Consider the following 23388-nt stretch of genomic DNA (forward strand, 5'->3'; position numbering starts at 1 on the left):
ACAATGTGATTATTATTATTATTATCCCTACTGTAGGGCAGCACGGTGGCCTAGTGGTTAGCACAACCGCCTCACGGCGCTGAGGTCCCAGGTTCGATCCCGGCTCTGGGTCACTGTCCGTGTGGAGTTTGCACATTCTCCCCGTGTCTGCATGGGTTTCACCCCCACAACCCAAAAATGTGCAGAGTAGCTGGATTGGCCACGCTAAATTGCCCCTTAATTGGAAAAAATAATTGGGTAATCTAAATTTATAGAAAAAAAAAATTATCCCTACTGTTGGCCCAGATGAGATCAGCTAAGTCAGCACATGTTTTTGCATAGACTATTGCATTCTTGGCCTGTACTGCTCAATTTCATACTCACTGCCCTGGATCTTTGCCCCAAATCCTCCAAAGGCCTCAGAGACACACCAGCTAAAAATTGGCACTGCAATGACCCCTCGAAAGGACTCTTACGAACATAGGTCGTAGGAACAGGAGTAAGTTATTAATCTCTTACAGCCCGATCCACCATTTGATAAGACCAACTGTGATTAATCACCATAATTCATATATCTGAGAGATGGGACTGGATTCTCCACTGGTGAGATTCTCCATTGCGCTGGCAGTGCACCCACACCTGTGGATTTCCCAGCGTGGATAGCCACAATGAGAAATCCGATTGTCACGTGACAGAAACAGAGAATCCCACTGCCGGCGAGAGTGCGCCACCCAGGAAAACGCAGCTGGCAGACTGGAGACTCTCGCCCATGGCCTGTGGAAATCATTGGGGGAAATTGAATGTATTGCATAGTTATCAATTCAGAACATTTGAGGAAGTTATGGAAAATCGATTATTCTTCTTATATTTTTCTGATGGCCTCACGGACCATATTGGACGAAAAATCCAACAAAGCAACAGCCAAACAGGGAGATGGCAGATGAAGCAACCATAACAACCGTCACAGTGCCAGCCAAGTTGACCAGAGCTCCAACACCAGCTCCAACCAGGATTTGTGCCAGCTGTACCATAGCACTGAGTGCGGCACAGTCGATGCCTTTACCTCTGCCTTCATTCAAAGCTTTTCCACCTTTTGCTTTTTCAATCTGAAAACAGAGAAGGAACACCACATATAATTATTAGGTCTCAGTTTCACAAGAATTTTATGCGTGCCATAATGCTGTTTAACATCAGAGATTTCATTTCATTGGGCTGTGACCTTCAAGGAAAATGTTTGTATTGACAACAAAACTTTTGCTCAGCGCCAGCAAGAAGACTAAAAGAATCATGGATAAGCTTTGTCACGAAAATGACAACAAGTGAAGCAAACCTGCACTCTGTGGTGATTTTCATCATTGCATGTTGTTTGTGAATAAATGAATAAAGAGTTACACAGTATTACATTGCAGTCACAGCTCAGACGCAGGCAATTTGGCTCAACAGGTAGGTCCATGCTGATGTTATTCTCCATGTGAGACTTCTTCCATCCTTTTCCCTCTGGACCCATCAACATATTCCTTTCTCTCTCATGTGTTTATCTAGTTAGACCACTGCTATGTGTCCCAACTGAATCTTGCGGGAGTGACTTCCACATTCTAATCACTCTCTGGGTAAAGAAAGTTCTCCTGAATTCTCTCCTGGTTTCATAAGTAACTTATGAGTAACTAATTTGAAATGTACCGGAAGCTCTGAGGAGCACACATTTTAGTGAGGAGCTGAAGGAAATTAATATTTGTAAATAAATGGTTTTGGGGAAATTAATGGGATTGAAGGCGGCAAATCTCCAGGGCCTGATAATCTTCATCCCAGGGTACTGAAGGAAGTAGCCCTCGAAATAGTAGATCTATTGGTGGTCATTTTTCCAAAATTCTTTGGATTCTGGAATAGTTCCGACTGATTGGAGGGTAGTGAATGTAACCCTGCTATTCAAAAAGAGAGGTAAAGAGGAAACAGGGAACTATAGACTAGTGAGCCTGACGGCGGGAGAAGGGAAGTTGCTGGAGTCCATTATCAAGGATTTCATAGCACAGCATTTGGAAAGCAGTGGTTTAAGTGGAATCAGACAAAGTCAGCATGGATTTACGAAAGGGAAATCATGTTTGACAAATCTACTTGAATTCTTTGAAGATGGGTTAAATTCCGGTCTCGGGAGAGGGTTTAAACTAATGTGGCAGGGGGATGGAAACCGATGCAGGAAGTCGGAGGGAAGTAAAACGGGCCCCGAAACAAAAAGCAGTAAGGTGGAAGGCAGAGAAGCCACAGTCAAAAATCAAAAAGGGCCACAGTACAGGGCACAGTGCCTGAGGAGAGTGTGAAAAGGGAGGTGGCCAATGCAGGATTAAGGGTGTTGTACCTAAATCCTGTACCTTAATGGGCAGCACGGTAGCACAAGTGGATAGCACAGTCCCAGGTTTGATTCTCCGCTGGGTCACTGTCTGTGTGGAATCTGCACGTTCTCCCCGTGTCTGCGTGGGTTTCCTCCGAGTGCTCCAGTTTCCTCCCACAGTCCAAAGAAGTGCAGGTTAGGTGGATTGGCCATGATAAATTGCCCTTAGTGACCAAAATGTTTAGAAGGGGTTATTGGGTTACGGGGATAGGGTGGAAGTGAGGGCTTAAGTGGGTCGGTGCAGACTCGATGGGCCTAATGGCCTCCTTCTGCACTGTATATTCTATGTTCTAAATATGTACAGTATACAGAACAAGGTAAATGAGCTTGTTGCGCACATTGAAATTAGCCGGTACGATGTTGTGGGCATCAGAGACGTGGCTGCAATCTCGATATCCAAAGATATATGTCCTATCGAAGGACAAGCAGATGGTAAAAGGAGGCGGGGTTACATTGTTAGTAAGGAATGAAGTTAAATCAATAGAAGGAGCGATATAGGATCAGAAGGCATAGAATCTCTGTGGGTAGAGTTGAGGAATCGCAAAGGTAAAAAGACGCTGATGGGAATTATGTACAGGCCCCGTAGCAGTAGTCAGGATATAGGGCAGAAAATAACTCAGGAGATACAAAAGGCATGTAAAAAAGGCAATACTACAGTAATCATGGGGTCCTCAATATGCAGGTGGACTGGGAAAATTAGGCTGGTAGTGGATTCGAAGAAATGGAATTTGTGGAATGTCTAAGAGATGGTTTTTTGGAGCAGCTTGTGACAGAGCCTACTCGGGAACAGGCAATTCTGGATTTGGTGATGTGTAATGAGGCAGACTTGATTAGGGAACTTAAGGTGAAGGAACCTTAGGCAACAGTGATCAGAATATAATAGAATTTACCCTGCAGTTTGAGAGGGAGAAGTTGCAATCAGATGTAACGGTATTACAATTAAATAAGGGTAACTACAATGACATGAGGAAGGAGCTGGCCAAAGTTGATTGGAAAAGCAGCCCAGCAGGGAAGACAGTGGAACAGCAATGGCAGGATTTTTTGAGGGTTATTCGGGAGGCACAACAGAAATTCATCCCAAAGAGGAGGAAACATGCTAAGCGGAGGACAAGGCATCTATGGCTGACAAGGACAGCAGGAAGGCTAAAGAAAAAGTATACAAAATGGCGAGGATGAGTGGGAAACCAGAGGTTTGGGAAGCCTTTAAAAGCGAGCAGAGGACAACTAAAAAAGCAATAAGGGGGAAGAAGATGAAATATGAGTGCACGCTAGCTAGTAATATAAAGGAAGATAGGAAGAGATTTTTTCAATATATAAAAGGTTACACAGGCAAAAATAGACATTGGACCACTAGAAAATGTGGCTGGAGAATAATAGGAAAGAAAGAAATGGCAGACAAACTGAATAGTTACTTTGCATCAGTCTTCATGGTGGAAAACACCAGTGGGATGCCAGAGCACCAGGAGGCAGAGGTGAGTGCAGTGACCATTACTAAGGAGCAGATTCTGGGGAAGCTGAAAGGTCTGAAGGTCACCTGGACCGGATGGATGACACCCCAGGGTCCTAAAAGAGATAAAAGAGGTCCTAAATGAAATACAATGTGGAAAAGTATGGTTATGCACTTTGGAAGGAGGAATTTAGGCACAGACTATTTTCTAAATGGGGAAATGCTTCAGAGAGCAGAAGCACAAAGAGACTTGGGAGTCCTTGTTCACGATTTTCTTAAGGTTAATGCGCAGGTTCAGTTGGCAGTTAAGAAGGCAAATGCAATGTTAGCATTCATGTTGAGAGGACTAGAATACAAGACCAGGGATGTACGTCTGAGGCTGTATAAGGCTCTGGTAAGACCCCATTTGGAGTATTGTGAGCAGTTTTGGGCCCCACATCTAAGGAAAGATGTGCTGGCCTTGGAAAGGGCCCAAAGGAGGTTCACAAGAATGATCCCTGGAATGATGAACTTGCCGTATGAGGAACGTTTGAGGACTCTGGGTCTGTACTTGTTGGAGTTTAGAAGGTTGAGAGGGGATCTTATTGAAACTTACAAGATACTGCGAGGCCTGGATAGAGTGGATGTAGAGAGAATGTTTCCACTTGTAGGAAAAACTAGAACCAGAGGACACCATCTCAGACTAAAGGGACGATCCTTTAAAACAGAGATGAGGAGGAATTTCTTCAGCTAGAGGGTGGTGAATCTGTGGAACTCTTTGCCGCAGAAGGCTGCGGAGGCCAATTCACTGAGTGTCTTTAAGACAGAGATAGATAGGGTCTTGATTAATAAGGGGGATCAGTGGTTATGGGGAGAAGGCAGGAGAATGGGGATGAACAAATATCAGCCATGGTTGAATGGCGGAGCAGACGCGATGGGCCAAGTGGCCTAATTCTGCTCCTATGTCTTATGGGTGACTCTGTGCAGAGTTTACATTTGCTCCCTGTGTCTATGTGGTTTCCTTCGGGTGCACCAGTTTCCTACCACAGTCAAAATATGTGCAGGTTTAGTGGATTGGCTAAATTGTCCCTTTGTGTCCAGGGATGTGTAGGTTAGGTTAAGGATTATAGGAATAGGGTGGGGAAGTGGGCTTAGGTGGAGTACGCTTTCAGAGGATTGGTGCAGTCTTGATGGGCTCAATGGCGTCTTTTTGCACTATAGGTTCGATTCCCGGCTTGGGTCACTTTGTCTGCATGTTCTCCCTGTGTCTGTGTGGATTTGCTCCGGGTGCTCCTGTTTCCTCCCACAAGTCCTGAAAGAAGTGCCATTCGGTAAATGGGGCATTCTGAATTCTCCCTCAAGTGCATCCGGACAGGCGCCGTAGTGTGGCAACTTGGGGATTTTCACAGTGACATCATTGCAGTGTTAATGTGAGCCTACTTGTGACAATAATAAATATTATTATTAGGAATTCTATGATTGTATGTAACCAGTAGAGTTGACCAGGGAGAACTGGTGGATGTGGTTTATTTAGACTTTCAGAAGACTTTTGACAAGGTTCAACATATTCGATTAATGTGTAAAGTTTTATCACAGAGTTTACAGTGCAGAAGGAGGCCTTTCGGCCCATCAAGCCTGCAAAGAGCACCCTGCCCAAGGTCAACACCTCCACCCTATCCCCATAACCCAGTAACACTAAGGGCAATTTTGGATGCTAAGGGCAATTTATCATGGCCAATCAACATAACTTGCACATCTTTGGACTGTAGGAGAAAACCGGAGCACCCGGAGGAAACCCACGCACACACGGGGAGGATGTGCAGATTCCGCAAAGACAGTGACCCAAGCCGGAATCAAACCTGGGACCCTGGAGCTGTGAAGCAATGGTGCTATCCACAATGCTAAAGCGCATGGGATTACGGGTAGTGTCTTGAGATGGATAGAAAGCTGGTTAGCGTACAGGAAGCAAAAAATTGGAATAAATGTTTTTTTCTAATTGGCAGGCAGTGACTATTGGGATCAGTGCTAGGACCCCAACTGTTCACATTATATATTTTTTTTTTTATAAATGTTTTTATTCAGTTTTCGTATTTTATATTGAACAAATTACAAATTGTTAGGAGAGAGAAAAAAAACAAACAAACAAAAACAAACACGCAAAAATTAACATACATATTTACAGGTAAGCATCTTCGTAGTAGTAACTGCGCCCCCCCCCCCCCTCAACATGTTTATTTAGCTTGGTTTTGGGCCTTAGCTAGCCATCGAACCCCCGTAACGAACCTGTAGCCCCCCCCCCCCTCCCGCTACCTTCCCCCGACTATTCTTCCTCTTGTACATTGGCCACAAATAGGTCCCGGAACAGTTGCATGAATGGCTCCCACGTTCTGTGGAAGCCGTCGTCCGACCCTCGGATGGCAAATTTGATTTTCTCCATTTGGAGAGATTCCGAGAGGTCGGACAGCCAGTCCGCAGCTCTGGGCGGTGCTGCTGACCGCCAGCCAAACAGGATTCTACGGCGGGCGATCAGGGAGGCAAAGGCAAGGGCATCCGCCCTCCTCCCCAGGAATAGATCTGGCTGTTCTGAAACCCCGAAGACCGCCACTATCGGGCATGGCTCCACCCTCACTCCCACCACTTTGGACATTACCTCGAAGAAGGCTGTCCAGTACTCCACGAGTCTGGGGCAGGACCAGAACATGTGGGCGTGGTTGGCCGGGCCTCTTTGGCACCGTTCACATCTGTCTTCCACCTCCGGGAAGAACCTACTCATACGGGTTCTTGTTAAGTGGGCTCTATGTACCACTTTTAGTTGCGTCAGGCTGAGCCTTGCGCACGTGGAGGTGGAGTTGACCCTATGCAGTGCTTCGCTCCAGAGTCCCCACCCGATCTCCATCCCCAGGTCGTCCTCCCATTTCCTCCTTGTTGCGTCCAGTACGGTGTCGTCCCTATCTACCAGTCGGTCATACATGTCACTACAGTTCCCTTTCTCTAGGATACTTGCGTCCAGTAGGTCTTCCAGTAGTGTCTGTCGTGGCGGTTGTGGGTACGTCCTTGTCTCCTTTCGTAGGAAGTTTTTGAGCTGCAGGTACCGTAGCTCGTTCCCCCCAGCTAGCTGAAATTTCTCTGTCAGTTCGTCCAGTGTTGCGATCCTGTCGTCCGTGTATAGGTCCCTGACTGTCAGTGTCCCCCCGTCCTGCCTCCACCTTTTGAAGGTGGCGTCGGTCAGTGCTGGTTTGAACCTATGGTTGTTGCAGATGGGAGCCCTGTTCGACATTTTGGTCAGGCCAAGTTGCTGCCGCAGTTGGTTCCAGGATTGGAGGGTGGCTGTCACCACTGGGCTGCTGGAGTGTTTTTGGGTGGGGATGGGAGTGCTGCCGTGGCGAGGGCCCGGAGGGAGGTTCCCATGCAGGAGGCCTCCTCCGCACGCACCCACTCAGCTTCTGGCTCCTGGATCCATCCCCTTACTCGCTCGGCTGTTGCTGCCCAGTGGTAGAATTGTAGATTCGGGAGGGCTAACCCTCCCCTGGTTTTTGTTTTTTGTAAGACCTTCTTTGGGATCCTAGCATTTTTACCCCCCCATACGAACGCCATGATGAGTTTGTCCAGCGCTTTGAAAAGGCCTTGGGGATGTAGATCGGAATGGATCTAAACAGGAAGAGGAACCTGGGCAGTACGTTCATTTTGATCGTCTGAACTCTCCCCGCGAGGGAGAGCGGGAGTGTGTTCCATCTTTGCAGGTCCTTTTTAACTTCCTCCGTCAGGCTGGTGAGGTTCCATTTGTGGATCCCTTTCCAGTCATGGGCTATTTGGATCCCCAGGTAGCGGAATTTATGTCGGGCTTGTTTGAACGGCAGCCCCTTTAGTGCTCCCCCCCCCCCCCCCCCTTGCGGGTGTAATGGGAAGATCTCACTTTTGCTCATGTTGAGTTTGTAGCCCGAGAAGGCTCCAAACTCTTTCAGGAGCGCGATGATTCCGTCCATGCTGCTTTGTGGGTCCGAGATATAGAGGAGCAGATCATCCGCATAGAGTGAGACTCTGTGCTCTCTACCTCCCCTTCGGATCCCCCTCCAATTTTTTGCTGCCCTGAGCGCGATTGCTAGCGGTTCGATTGCTAGTGCGAACAGCAGCGGGGACAGTGGGCATCCTTGTCTGGTGCCCCTGTGCAGCTGGAAGTATTGGGAGTTGGTATTGTTGGTCTGTACACTCGCCATGGGAGCGTTGTACAGGAGCTTTACCCAAGCTGTGAACCCTGTTCCAAGCCCGAACCGCTCCAGTACCTCTATGAGGTATATCCATTCGACTCTGTCGAAGGCCTTTTCTGCGTCCAGGGAGACGATCACCTCTTGTGTTCTCTCCCCGGAGGGGGTCATTATCACGTTCAGCAGGCGCCTGGTGTTCGAGGTAAGCTGTCTACCTTTGACAAAGCCCGTCTGGTCCTCTGTGACCACCTCAGGTACACAGTCTTCTAGCCTTTTGGCTAGGATTTTGGCCAGTATTTTGGCGTCTGCATTCAGCAGAGATATGGGTCTGTATGACCCACATTCCGTTGGGTCTTTGTCTTTCTTAGGTATCAGCGAGATTGAGGCCTGTGCTAACGTGGGTGGCAACGTGCCCCTAGCTAGCGAGTCTGTGAACATCTCCCGCATGTGCGGGGCCAGCGCTGTCGCAAATTTTTTGTAGAAGTCCGCCGGGAATCCGTCCGGTCCCGGCGCCTTCCCCGCCTGCATGGAGCTAATGCTCTCCATGATCTCTCCCAGTGCTAGTGGTGCTTCCAGATCCCGTTTTCTGCCCTCTCCCACAACTGGTATGTTCAGTCCGTCAAGAAACCGGTTCATCCCAGCCTTCCCCGTTGGGGGCTCTGAGGTGTACAGCTCTTGGTAGAAGGCCTTGAAGGTTTTGTTAATCTTCTCTGGTTCTGTTTCCAACGTGCCTCTGGTATCTCTGATTTGCGCAATTTCTCTGCTGGCTGCCTGCTTTCTCAGCTGGTGGGCCAACAGGCGGCTGGCTTTGTCTCCGTGTTCGTATAGGGCCCCGCGTGCCTGGCGGAGTTGGTGTACTGCTTTCCTGGTGGAGAGCAGGTCAAAGTTCCTTTGTAATTCTTTTCTCTCCGCCAGGAGTTCTACAGTCGGGGCCTCGGAGTATTTATGGTCTACCTCCAGTATGGAGTCGACCAGCTTCTGCCTAGCCACCCTTTCCTCCCTATCTCTTTGCGCTTTGTAGGCTATGATTTCCCCTCTTAGTACGGCCTTAAGCGCTTCCCAGAACGTGGAGGGTGAGACCTCCCCGTTTTGGTTGATCTCAGTGTACTCCGCTATGGCCTGCGCTATCCTTTCGCTGAAGGCCTTGTCAGCTAGTAAGGCACCGTCCAACCTCCATTTGGGGCGCTGGGCCCTTCCCGTCTCTAGCCGCACATCCATGTAGTGTGGAGCGTGGTCTGATATCACAATTGCGGAGTATTCCACCTTGTCTATCTCTGGAAGCACCGTTTTCCCCACCACAAAGAAGTCAATTCTGGTGTACACGTTGTGTACTGGGGAGAAGAAAGAGAATTCTTTCTCCCCCGGGTGGGCGAATCTCCAGGGGTCTACTGCTCCCATCTGCTCCATATAGTGGCTGAGTTCCCTTGCCATGTTTGAGGTTTTCCCCGTTCTGGGGTTTGATCTGTCCGTCGTTGGGTCCTGTACACAGTTGAAGTCCCCCCCCATGATTAGTCGGTGCGTCGCTATGTCCGGGATTTCTGCCATGGTCTTTTGGATGAAGCTCGTGTCGTCCCAGTTGGGCGCGTACACGTTAACTAGAACTACCGGCGCCCCATCCAGGGCCCCGCTGACCATGACATACCGTCCCCCTGGGTCCGTAACCGTCTTTGTCGCCCTAAACATTGTCCTCTTGCCAATCAGGATCGCCACCCCCCTGGCCCTTGCCCCATAACAGGAATGATAGGTTTGTCCCACCCAGCCCTTTCTTACCCGCAGTTGGTCCTGCTCCCTCAAGTGCGTCTCTTGGAGGAAGACTATGTCGGCCCTCATGTTCTAAGGTGGGTGAGGACTCTAGATCTCTTCACTGGGCCGTTAAGTCCCCTTACGTTCCAGGTGACTATTCTGGTGGGGGGCTTCTGCCCCCTTGCTCCTGTGGGGTTAACCATATTTGTCCGGTGGACGCGCCCCTGCCCTCTGGGGTTTCCCTATGTTAGGGGGCCGTCCAGGATGTCCACTATCACTGCTCTCCCCATGCGGTCGGGTCCCTGCGCTCCGGGGTTCCCCCTTGTCCCGGGGACACCCGCCATGGCCGTCCACTTTGTGTCCGCCACGCGGGTAGTCCCCTGCACTCCGGGGGGCCCCTTCACCCACAGACCGTACTGGGTGGGTGCTTGCAGCAGTTCCCTGTTTCGAGCCCTTGTCTGTGGCACTTTGTGGCCCTATTCCCTTACTGGCCTCTTTTGTCCCTTCGTCCCTGCGTTTCCCCTCCCTGGTCTCTCGCCCCCCGGGTGCCCCCCCCCCCCCCCCCCCCCGCTCCATCCCTTTCGGGGATACCCCTGTGTACCCCTCCATTGCCCCTCTCTCCCCCATTCCTGTCCCCATTTGCTCTCCCACCTTTGATGGGTGATCCCCCCCCTCCCCTGCCTGGCGCCTTCCCCCCTGTTGGGGGTGCGCTGCGGCCCTGCTCTGTTGCGCGCCCCCTTCGCTAGCTTTCCTGCTAGCACGGTGGCTCCCCTCTCGGAGGTTGCTGTCCCGCTTCCCCTCTCCCCTCTCCAGTACTCCCGTTCCCTCGTGCCGGGGCCTGGCCTCCCACCTGGAGCGGGCCCTAGGGCATTGGGTTGTTTTCCGTTCTGGGTGTCTCTGCCAGGGGGGAGGGGGCTGGCTTTGCCTCGCCCCTCCCCACCCCCCCGTCGGCATGACGTGTCTCCTTGCCATGGGCCCCTCGTCCCTACTTCCCATGGCGTTTTTCCAGCCCGTGCTCCTCGACGAATCTATTCGCCTCGGCCGGGGCTGTAAAGAAATATTCCTTGTGTTGGTATGTGACCCAGAGTTTTGCTGGGTACAGCATACCAAAACGTACTTTGTTCTTATAGAGAGCTGCTTTCGCTCTGTTGAACTCTGCCCGTCTCTTAGCTATGTCCGCTCCAAAATCCTCGTAGATTCGGATGGCGTGCCCGTCCCAATTGCAGGCTCTATTCTCCTTGGCCCAGCGCAGGATTGTCTCCCTATCCCGGTACCGGTGCAGTCTGGCTATAACTGCTCTCGGTTTTTCCCCTTCCTTGGGCTTCGGGCGCAGTGACCGATGAGCTCTGTCCATTTCCGGTGGGGTGGGAAAAGTTTCCCGCCCCACTAAGGAGCCCAGCATCGCAGCCACGAATGTTGTGGGATTTCTACCCTCTATCCCCTCTGGCAGGCCCACTATCTTGATATTTTGCCTTCTCGAGCTGATCTCCTGGTCGTCTACCCTGCCCTTCAGGCTCCCCTGTGTTGCACTCAGTTTCACCATTCCCCTCTCCAGGGATATGACCCGGTCGCTCGCGTCAGTCGCTGCCTTCTCCAGCTCTTTAATGGTTGCCCCCTGGGCTTCCAGTATCTTCCCTTGGGCTTCCAGTATCTTCCCTTGGGCATCCACTTTCTTCTCCAATCTGGTCAGAACCTGCTGCACCCCTGACATGGCCCTGGTCACTGCTGCCTGTGCTGCGGCCTCTGCGTCTGCTTTTAACTCTGCCTTGAATGCCTGCAGCTGCTCCCTCACCACCTCGGCAAAGGCTTCCTTCCAATTCACGCCCCCCTCTAACCCCAGGGGAGAGGTTGCCCGCCCGTCCAGCTCTTCTGGATGCGGCGAAGCATCCTTCCCGCCGCTTCGCGTGTTGACTCGTTCGCCCGAGCTGGCTTTCCCTTTGCCCAGTCTACTTCCGGTGCCCCCTTTCTGGCACTTTTTTCTCCCCCTTCCCCTTCATCTTTTCTTCTCTCCTTGTTCTTCTTTTTCCCCCTTTTCCGCACCCTATTTTTATTTAATTTATTATTATATATCTATATATGTATATATATATATATATATATATATTTTTTTTTTTTTTAAATTTATTTCCCCTACCCCTTTTCTCTTTACCAGTTTTCTTTTGGGAAGAACAGAAATACAAGTCTCTTTTTTCTTTTTTCCCCACTCAACCAGGAGAGAGAGTCCCTTTGTCTTTGCCACGTGGTGGTCACAGCAGTTGGTGGGGGGGGGGGGGGGGGGGGGGGGGCGAGTGGGCCGGTGGTCGCTGCTGGTTGGGGGGGGGGGGGGGTTGTGTCCCCGCTGCTGGCTGGGGGGGGGGGGGTTGTGTCCCCGCTGCTGGCTGGGGGGAGGGGGGTTGTGTCCCCGCTGCTGTCTGGGGGGGGGGGGGGGGGGGGGTTGTGTCCCCGCTGCTGGCGGGGGGGGGGGGTTGTGTCCCGCTGCTGGCTGGGGGGGGGGGGGGGTTGTGTCCCCGCTGCTGGCTGGGGGGGGGGGGGTTGTGTCCCCGCTGCTGGCTGGGGGGGGTCCCCGCTGCTGGCTGGGGGGGGGGGGGGGGGAGAGAAGAGGGGCCGCCGCACCGCTCCTGGCCCGCGTGGGGGGGGGGGGGGGGAGAGAAGAGGGGCCGCCGCCGCCGCACCGCTCCTGGCCCGCGTGGGGGGGGGGGGGGGGGGAGGGGGGGCCGCCCCCGCCGCACCGCCCCTGGCCCGCGTGGGGGGGGGGGGGGGGAGAGAAGAGGGGCCGCCGCCGCCGCACCGCTCCTGGGTCGCGTGGAGGGGGGGGGAAGAGAAGAGGGGCCGCCGCCGCACCGCTCCTGGCCCGCGTGGGGGGGGGGGGGGGGGGAGGGAGAGGGGATGGACCTGCTGCTGTTGGGCCCCCCTGTCGCCGCTCCGGCTCCTCCGCTCCGGCTCCTCCGCTCCCGCTCCGGCTCCTCGGCTCCTCGGGGCTCCTCGGCTCCGGCTCCTCGGCTCCCGCTCCGGCTCCTCGGCTCCTCCGCTCCGGCTCCTCCGCTCCTCCGCTCCGGCTCCTCGGCTCCTCGGCTCCTCCGCTCCGGCTCCTCGGCTCCCGCTCCGGCTCCTCCTCCGCCGTCCGGCCTGTCGGGGGGGGGGCTGTTCCTCCTGCTGTCCACCGCTTGCGGGAGCCCCTCTCCCTGCGACCTCCTCGCTCGCCGCCCGGAAGTCAAGTCCCCTCGGACTCCCTCACATTATATATTAATAATTCGGACAAGGCAACAAAATGTATTATCTCCAAATTGGCAGAAGATACAAAGTTGGGTAGGAGGGTGAGCTGTGAAGAGGATACAGAGATGCTTCAGCAGGATTTGGACAGGCTGAGTGAGTAGGCACATGCATGGCAGATGGAGTATAATATGGATCAATGTGAGGTCATCTGTTTCGGTAGCAAAACAGGAAGGCAGATTATTATTTGAATGGGTGTAAATTGAGAGAGGTGGATAGTCAACGAGATCTCGGTATCTTCGTGCATCAGTCGCTGAAAGTTAATGTGCAGGTACAGCAGGCAGTAACGAAGGCAAATGTTATGTTGGTTTTCATAGTAGGAGAATTTGAGTATAGCGAGAGTATTTGAGTGTAGGAATAGAGATGTTTTATTGTAATTGTATACGGCACTGGTGAGGCTATACCTGGTGTGTTGTGTGCAGTTTTGCTGTCCTTATGTCTTGTTATGGAGGGAGTTCGGCGAAGTTTACCATCTGATTCCTGGGATGTCATATGAGGAGAGACGAAATCAGTTTGGATTATATTCATTGGATTAGAAGAGTGAGAGGGGATCTGATAGAAACTTACAAAATTGTAATAAGATTAGACAGGGTAGATTCAGAAAGAGTCCAGAACTAGGGGTAATAGTTTGAGGATAAGGGGTAGACCTTTTAGGACTGAGGTGAGGAGACATTTCTTCACACAGAGAGTGGTGAATCTGTGGAATTCACTATCACAGAAAGTAGTTGAGGCCAAAATGCTGTGTAATTTCATGAAGGAATCAGATATAGCACTTGGGGTTAAAGAGATCAAGGGATATGGGGAAGATGGGATCAGGGTATTGAACTTGATGATCCGCCATGAACATAATGAATGGCCTCCTCCTGCTTCTATTTTCTATGTTACTATTTATGGATCCTAGTTCTGATCTTCCCTAGAAGGGGAAACATATGTTCATCTACCTTGTCAAATCTTTTCACAACCTTAAGGGCTCATTCAGAATACCCTTCAGACTTCATTCTAGAGAAGAGGCCCAGAATGTTCAGTCTTTCATGATCGGTATAACCATTCAGTTCCGACATCAATCTAATAAATAATTTTTGCATCTTCTGCAATGCTTCTTTATCTTTTTTTACAATCTGGCGATAAGAACTGTTCAAAGAACTCCGTTTGGTCCAACCAAGCTTTTGCATAAGTTTAACTTCTGCTTTTTATTTTAATCTAGAAATTAACCCTAGGATACTGAGGAAGTGAGCGCGGAAATTCCAGAGGCACTGGCCACAATTACCCAGTCTTCCTTGGATTCAGGGTGGTGCCGGGGATTGGAGAATTTCAAAAGTTACACACTTGTTGAAAAAAGGTGTTTAAAGATAAACACAGCGCCAGTGATTCTCCGCTGAGAGTCCATCCTGCTAATAATAATCTCTATTAGTGTCACAAGTAGGCGAAGCACTGCTGCCTCATGGCGCCGAGGTCCCAGTTTCGATCCCGGCTCTGGGTCATTGTCCGTCTGGAGTTTGCACATTCTCCCCATGTTTGCGTGGGTTTCGCCCCCACAACCCAAAAGATGTGCAGGGTAGGTGGATTGGCCACGCTAAATTGCCCCTTAAGTGGAAAAAATTAATTGGTTACTCTACATTTAAAATAAAACAACAAAAAAAACATTGCAATGAAGCTACTTTGAAAATCCCCGAGTCGCCACACTCCGGCGCCTGCTCAGGTACATGGAGGGAGAATTCAGAATATCCAATTCACCGAACAAGCACATCTCTTGGGACTTGTGGGAGGAAACCGGAGTGCCCGGAGGAAACCCACAGAGACACGGGGAGAACGTGCACACTCTGCAGAGACAGTGACCCAAGCCGGGAATCGAACCTGGGACCCTGACGTCCTTACTCCTGCTAGCAAGGACTGAGAATTTGACGCTCAGCCAAATCTCCCATTCCCTGCAGCGGGATCAGAGAATCCCATGTCTGTTCATGCTGCCTGCTGTTTTTTTCATAAAGGATGCCTGCAGCTCTTAAAAGGGAGCGGCATTATGACTGAGGCACTACTTCTCGCAGAGGGTGGTGAATTTGTGGAACTCGCTGCCCCATAGTGCGGTGCAGTCCGAACCATTAAATGGTTTCAAGGGGGAGATAGATAAATTTCTGATTTTAAAAAACGGGTCAACGGATATGGGGAACAGGCAGGGAGGTGGATTTGAGATCAGGAAGAGATCAGCCATGATCTGATTGAAAGGCGGAGCAGGCTTGAAGGGCTGAAATGCCTTCTTCTGCTCCTAATTCCTGTGTTCCTTTGATTGCATAAAATGGTGGCAGTCCTTTGTGGGCAGAATGTGTTCCTTCAAAGCTTGAAAATCAGCTGAACCAGTGGAGAGAATAAATCAAGACTTTCTAAGAACAATTCCTGAATGGGATTGATGGAAAGGAGATGTTCTGCACTCGCAGGGTGGCAGGAAACCCTCCAGGCACATGCTGAGGAGGTAGTGGGTATAAATAGGAACAGGTGCCAATGCCAAAATTATTCATTGATATCCTTTCAAAATAATTCAGTGCCAGAAGAGAAAAACTGTTTGTCATCGAGTGAAGAAAGCCCTACTGGAGGCAATGTTGGCTGGAGGTGCCAGAAACAGTTAGTCCTTCCCCACAGTTCAGAATGAGTTTTAATGATATCTGTGGGAGAGACCGGGGAAATCAAGAAAATATTGCCAATTCACAGCCTATACCACTGATACAGCTTTCACTCCCTTCCTTCGCAATCACACTGTTTGTCAGAATTGGCTGTTAAAGAAAATCATTCATTCAAAGGTCAGCCTCTGCAGCTCTCGAGTACCGTCATCACTCAAAACCACTCGGTCAATTCACTTCGTCGGCACAAAAACCTCTGCTGGTTCTCAAGGCACTTCATTTAAAGAGAGAGGATGCACATGTAGCTCTCGCTGCAATGATATGTATGAGCTGATATGGGTGAATGCAGTTATGTGACTTAAACAGAAGGAAACCCAAAGAATATACCAGCAAGAGAGGAGAACCAGCACAAACAACCCTTGTGTGTATCCCCGATAACCTGCTGCAAATTTGGACAGGAACCCCACAGATATAAAGTGAAAAAACATTTATGCTTCACCAATGCTTCTGCTGATCTTCCATTGAAGATATGGTGAATCATTAGAAGGGCCTTCGAAATTCCAGGGGAAGTGCTCATTCAGACTCGGAAGGATATCAGAAGGAGGCAGGCACGGCAAGCAGTGGCAGTTTCCTGAGTTGAAGATTCACGTGTAAGATAAGGCAATTGGAATCATCCACTAACTGCATCTTACTGGAATGAAAGGGCCTGTTTATTTCTCTAACAAGATGAATAGCTGTGTGACCTGTACAAGAAAGATGGGTTGCATCTAAACTGGAGGGGCACCAATATCCTGGCTGGGAGGTTTGCTCGAGTCACTCGGGAGGATTTAAACTAGTATGGCAGGGAGGTGGGAACCAGAGCGTTAGCTTAGAAGGTGTAACAACTGAAGGGGAAATAGAGAAGAAAAATAAGAGAACAACATCACCCTGTCTGCTCAAACGCAATGGTTTGAAGTGCATTTGTTTCAACGCCAGAAGTATAGTGGATAAGGCAGATTAACTTAGTGCATTTATTAGTACTTGGAATTACAATGTTGTGGCTATCACAGAAACATAGTTAAAGGAAGGGCAGGATTGTCAGCTGAACTTTGGAGGATATAGATGCTTTAGGAGAGATAGAGGGGGATGTTCCTGAGAGAACGAAGGATAAATATGGGAGGTTTAGGGAGTCTTGGATAACGAGGGATATTGTGAACCTCGTCAAAAAGAAAAAGGAGACTTTTGCACGGTGGAGAAGAGTGGGGACAGTCAAAATCCTTGAGGAGTATAAAGAAAGTAGGAAGGTTATGAAGCGGAAAATTAGGAGGGCTGGGAGGGGTCATGAAAAATCCTTGGCAAGTAGGATTAAGGTGAATCCCAAAGCTTGTTATTCATATGTAAAAAGCAAGAGGGTGGCCAGGGGAAGGATTGGACCACTTAAGGACTGTAGGGGGAATCTATGTGTTGAGACAGAGGAAATGGTCGAGGTACTAAATGAGTACTTTGCATCAGTGTTCAACAAAGAAAGGGACTTTGTGGAAGATGATTCTTGGGTGGAGTGTATGGACAGTCTGGATCATGTTAACATTGAAAAGGAAGAGGTATTGGGTCTTTTAAAAGATATTAAGGCAGAAATGTCTCCTGGGCCAGATGGGATTTGCCCCAGAATACTGAGGGAAGTAAGGGAGGAAATTGCTGGGGCCTTGACTGACATCTTTGATCCTCATTGGCTATGGGTGAGATCCCAGAGGACTGGAGAATAGCTAATATGGTACCGCTGTTTAAGAAAGGTAGCAGGGATAATCCTGGAAACTATAGGCCGGTTAGACTCACGTCGGTAGTACGTAAATTATTGGAGAGAATTCTCAGGGACAGGATTTATACCCATTTGGAAATAAATGGACTCATAAGCGAAAGACAGCATGGATTTTTGAAGGGAAGGTCATGCCTCACTAACTTGATCAAGTTTTTTGAGGAGGTGACAAAGATGATTGATGAGGGGAGGGCGGTGGATGTTATTTACATGGACTTCAGTAAAGCCTTTGACAAGGTGCCTCATGGTAGACTGGTACAAAAGGTGAAGTCACACGGGATCAAAGGTAACGTGGTAAGATGGATACAGAACTGGCTCAGTCACAGAAGTTAAAGGCGAGCAGAAGAAGGGTGTTTTTCTGAATGGAAGGTTGTGACTAGTGGTGTTCCACAGGAATCTGTGTTTGGGCCTCTGTTGTTTGTAGTGTCCATAAACGATTTGGAAGAAAATGTAGCCGGTCTGATTAGTAAGTTCACAGATGACACCAAGATTGGTGGAGTGGCACTTCTGGGTCGGAAGCCGTGCATGTGCACGGCAGCGGCCTCCTGCGGCTGCGTCGTGCTCCATGGTGGACTCGGAACGCAGAGCTGGACCCGAAAAATAAACCCCTCGATAGGCCACGCGCCCGACCCTCAACGCCTGCACAAACATTTCCCGGCCGCCTATAGGGAGATCCCCATTTGACGAGGTTCGCATTCCACTGAAACTGGACCTACCTGTCAAGCACTGTGTGTCTGCTGATGTGCAACGGCATACCACGTTAAAAGTTGTCCTGCGCTAGCTGTCTACCTAGAGGAAACCAGCACACTCCCCTAGAGGAAACCAGCACACAGACAGGCCCTGCGGAGATCGGTGAGAGGTGATGGGGACAGGACAATGGGATGTGGAATTCCCTAGCTTTGGACCAGCACATAGGCGGTGGAGTTTGATTCAGTCGTTTCACTCTTGAAAAAGGAACGGGAAAGCGCTTTGGCAGCTTTCTTCATGACTGAGCAGCTCCTCTTCAGGATCCACTCTGCTTGCCCTGGATGGGGAAAGGTCTGTTCTGTCCCCAACCTGGCTGGAAAACCACACACAGCAGGCTCATCTATCTGTGGTCAGAAAATCAAAGTTAAACTGAATTCCAGAACCTGGAATATACAATCCCCATGGATAATGAACAAAACAATCGACCGAAAGGGAGAACTGCCCTTGTTGCTCGTGAACTCAGGCACTTTGACATTGACATCACTGCCCTGCCTCAAGAGCAGGCAAAGGGCAGTTCAGGAAAGAATGCAGTGATTACACCTTTTGCTGGAGAGGAAAACCTGAGGATAAGCTCAGGATATATGGAATTGGTTTTGCCATCAAGAACAAACACATCAACCGACTCTTGGAGATCCCTGTCAACATCAATGACACCTCATCACCGTTTGCCTACAACTTGCCGAGAACCAGCAGGCAACAGTTATGATTGTCCACACCCCAACCCTTGATGCAATGATGAGTCCAAAGAAGGTTTCTACTGCACCCCGGACAACATGTTCTCCAACATTTCTAAGGAAGAGAAGATCATCCTCCTTGGGAACTTCAGTGCCAGAGTTGGAAAGAACTCCCAAATCTGGAAAGGAATCATCAGAAAGGAAGGGGTTGGGAATTGCAACTCCCAACGGGTTCTCCTGCTCATGTGTACGGAACACCAGCTTGTCATCACTAACACGCTGTTCCTTCAAAAAGACACGTTCAAGACTTCCTGGAGCCATCCACGATCAAAGCACTGGCACAAGGTTGACTAAGTCATCATCTGCTCCCGAGACCAAAAGGATGCCTTCATTAACAAAGCGATTACCAGTGCAGATGACTGCTGGAAAGACCATCAGCTCATCTGCTTCTCTATGTGCATCAAACTCCAACAGAAGCAGTGGAAAATGAAGGAACAGTTCATAAATAAGATCAAAGTATAGCGACTTCAGGAGCAAATCATGCTAGTGAACTTCCAACAATGCCATCTCCAAAATCTCCAAAGTGTTCATTCTAATGGAGTGGAGGAGAACTGAAAAGAACTGAAGACAGTCTTCATCACAAGCTGTGAGAAAACCATCGGCTACAAAACCAGGAAGCACCAAGAGTGGTTCGATGAGAATGACCACACCATCCAAGACCTTCCTCTCCACGCCTGTAAAAACTACATAATCAGAAAGTCAAAGAAGAGAGCTCAAGAAATGGCCATGGCGGAGGTACAAGGAGATCAAGAACCAATGATGGACTGAGAAATCTAAGGAACTGCAACTTCTTGCTGACAAGCATGACATGCAGGGGTTCTTTAGTGCCACCAAGGCAATATATATACCCAATATGGGGTAGCAGGGTAGCATGGTGGTTAGCATAAATGCTTCACAGCTCCAGGATCCCAGGTTCGATTCCCGGCTGGGTCACTGTCTGTGTGGAGTCTGCACGTCCTCCCCCTGTGTGCGTGGGTTTCCTCCGGGTGGTCCGGTTTCCTCCCACAGTCCAAAGATGTGCTGGTTAGGTGGATTGGCCATGCTAAATTGCCCGTAGTGTCCTAATAAAAAAAATGTAAGGTTAAGGGGGGGGGGGGTTGTTGGTTTACGGGTATAGGGTGGATATGTGGGTTTGAGTAGGGTGATCATGGCTCGGCACAACATTGAGGGCCGAAGGGCCTGTTCTGTGCTGTACTGTTCTATGTTCTATGTACCCTAGGCCTCAAACTGGTACGGAGTAAGGACGGAACCGTTTTGAGAGACAGAGAAAACATCAGTCTTCGACGGAGAGAACACTTCAAGAGCTCATAAGCCATGATGCAATCATAGATGAGGACGTGTTCGAGGGAATCCCCCCACCCCCGATCAAAGATGATCTTGGACTGCCACCAAGCGTGAATGAAGTTGAAGCCACCATTAAACACAAGAAGAATGGAAAAGCTGCAGGAGTGGACGGGATCCCAGTGGAGATTTTTCAAACTTGGAGGAGAAGATATCACCCGTCATCTCCATCAGCTGATCCTGAAAATGTGGGAGAGATTGCTGCCAACCTCAGGGATGGCATCATTGCCACCATCTTCAAAAAAGGAGACAACCAAGCTGTAGGAACTACCAACGAATCTCCCTCCTCCCCATCGCTGGGAGGATCATCACTCGAATCCGCGCTTGCGCCTTCTCCCAGTCTCGGAAGAAATCATTCCGGAAAGCCAGTTTGGCTTCCAATCATACCTCACTGCTCGACAACTTCAAGAGAAATACCAAAAGCAACACCAACCACTCTACATTGTCATCATCAATCTGACCAAGGCATTTTACTCAATCAGGAAGTGCTATGGAAGACCCTGTCAAAGGCTGGCTGTCCAGAGAAATTAATCAATATCCTCTGACACTTCCACGACAAGATGTCAGCGACAGCCTTCACCGACGGAAATAAGACAGAAGCCTTCGGCCTCAAGACTGGAGACAAGCAGGAATGTGTGTCATCGCCCCCACCTTGCCAACAGCAAGCTTGCCAGTGGAGTTGACGTCATCTACAGGATGGATGGGAAACTATTCAACCACAACTGGTTGAAATTCAAGAAGAAAAGGACACTGACAAATCTTGTGGAGCTTCAGTATGCCAATGACATCGTCATCGCCACTCTTTCAGAAGAGAATCCCCAAGCCATGCTTGACATTTTCACGGAGAATACCAAAGAATTGGTCTCAGCCTCAACCTGAAGAAGGGGCGCGATTCTCCGCCAATCCGGCGTGCTGTGAAACTGGCCTCGTTTCACGCCAGCCTCGGAGCTCCGTCCCGGGACCCGATTCTCCCCCCCCCGGGCGGGGCTAGTATCGGGGCCGGGGGAATCACGGCGACGCGGAGTTAGCGAACGTCGCTAACTCCGCCCGCCAAGAGTCACGGCGGCTGATGCGCACGATGACGTCAGCCGCGCATGCGCGGGTTGGACGGCTCCAACCCACGCATGCGCGGATGACGTCATCACGCAGACGCGTCAAACCCGCACATGCGCGGGCCGTCATGCCCCTCAGCCGCCCCGCGGACTGATCCTGCGGGGCGGAGGAAGAACAAATAGTGCGCGGGTATCGGACCCGCTGCCTGCGCTCGGTGCCCACCGATCGCAGGCCCATGCCACCCTTGGCATGGCCATGGTGCGGCCGTGCCAATCGGTGCCATGGTTGTCCGGGATTGGGACTTTGCGGCCGTTTTGACGAATGCTGAAAGCAGGTGTGATCGCGGCCGTGAAAACGGCCGTAAACTCCGCGGTATTTGGCCCATCGGCCTGCGGAGAATCGCTGTTCGCCATAAAAAACGGCAAGCAGCGATTAGTGTCGGGGGTGGCCGGAGGGGGGGGGGGGGTAGAATAGCGGGAGGCCGTGAAAACTGTCGGGAAGGCCCTCCCGCTATTCTCCAACCCGTCGTGGGCAGCGGAGAATCCCGCCTTTTACTAAAGCGCCCCTGGGCAAGATCCAGTCTCTCCCTCCATCAAGAGGGAGAGGGACCCCAAGGCTCAGTATTAATACAGTTCCTTTTCCGGTTTTATGTTTATGCCCTTGACTTTGATACGGTCTCTTCGAAGCCCCCAAGATTGTTTGATTCTGAGGAAGCACTGTTTATCACTGTCACATCCATCAATCTGTCTCCAAAGCATGACATACAGTAGCAGCGGACAGTGAAAGAGTACAGATATGTACCATTCTAATAGCATGATTTTTGTGTGGCTTGTTAATTAAGGAACTTACCCGAATAATGCTGTCTCCATTTTCATTTTTCATTCTTCCTCCCACCTCCCCCCTTCCTCCAGCCGATTGGCTCCCTAATCCCTCACCCTCTCTGCTGCCGGCTCTCCTGGCCCCCTCATGCCCGCCAGCCCCCTGAACCCCCTCTTGTCCATTGGCACTCCAATCTCTTATCTTGCCCACACACCCTTCCCATACCCCTGTCCTCTGGTTTACTTTAGTGCCTTTCTCATTCCCTCCTATTTGCTGCCCTTCTCCCTTCTAGCGAGGGCTCTAGAGAGGCCTGTCCAATGGGAAACAATGAGGGGTGCCAGGCAACAGGATCTAAATGTCACCAGTAGTAAGCTATAAAAGGATTTTCAGGTGAGTTAGGTTCAAGTCACCCAATAGGTTTTTAATGGAAAAACTACAGTTCAGGAACATAACCCGCTTTTATTACATGCTTTATTTTGGGAAAGTGATTATAATTTAGCGCTTTTTAATTAGCAAGATTAATATTATAAGCATTAAACAAGGGATAGCTGCATTCTCATAGGCTGAACAATAGGCAACAATTCAAAAATCTTTAACTGGTACAGTTAAAAAGGAAGGATCGTCTGGCACCTAATGGACAGCAAGTGCAGAAACCTTTGTTCATATTATGAAATAAAAGCCCGATTGGAGCTAGATTAAAATGTGTGAACTAAACCTTTTCGGCCTTTCAGTCTTAAAAGAAGATTTATATAGAGCTTTTCACAGCCACCATGTCTCAAAGCATTTCACTGTCAACTGCACAAACAATTGCACTGTCCAATTTACTGAGCAACTCATGTCATAAACTGTTACCTATCACTCCAAGCATTATGGTCCTATGTTCAAACAATCTCATCCATGATATTAATAGTGCGTGATATAACTAAGCCATTCTTTACGTTATGTATGTATATTATAATTTGAACATTCTGTACAATGCTTGGGCATTAAGGAGGTTAAAATATAAAACATATATGCTGGCAGGTGTTATTATTGTAACCAATGCCCTTCTGTATAGTATGTCACAGGATTATGTGGTGACATCATCAGAGGCACTTGGGTTTTTCCTTCTTCCATCCTAGCCTGGTAACTTCTAATTCTAAGGTTCTAATCCCTGTGAGGTTTACACTGGAGATTCCTTCTCTAGTTAGCCCAGGCCAGGTCAATCTTCTAGTCTTCCTAACGCCTCATGAATTCAATCTCTTCAATTCGAGTGTGAGCTCCCACCTGCATTCTATGTGGTGAGCA

The 23388-nt window shown here is 49.8% G+C and overlaps 1 protein-coding gene across 1 annotated transcript in view; it reads right to left on the reverse strand.

Moving 5' to 3' along the window:
• Window positions 1-218: 218 nt before the first annotated feature.
• Window positions 219-23388, reverse strand: part of slc45a2 (solute carrier family 45 member 2) — a 108888-nt gene continuing 85718 nt past the window's right edge. Inside the window, exon 7 of the mRNA XM_038790613.1 lies at window positions 219-1085. Within this exon, the coding sequence (XP_038646541.1) occupies window positions 861-1085 (225 nt within the window). The 3' untranslated portion in view covers window positions 219-860. The remainder of the gene's footprint in view (window positions 1086-23388) is intronic.

Source organism: Scyliorhinus canicula, chromosome 3 (genome assembly GCF_902713615.1).
Source record: "Scyliorhinus canicula chromosome 3, sScyCan1.1, whole genome shotgun sequence".
NCBI classification, from domain to species: Eukaryota; Metazoa; Chordata; class Chondrichthyes; order Carcharhiniformes; family Scyliorhinidae; genus Scyliorhinus; species Scyliorhinus canicula.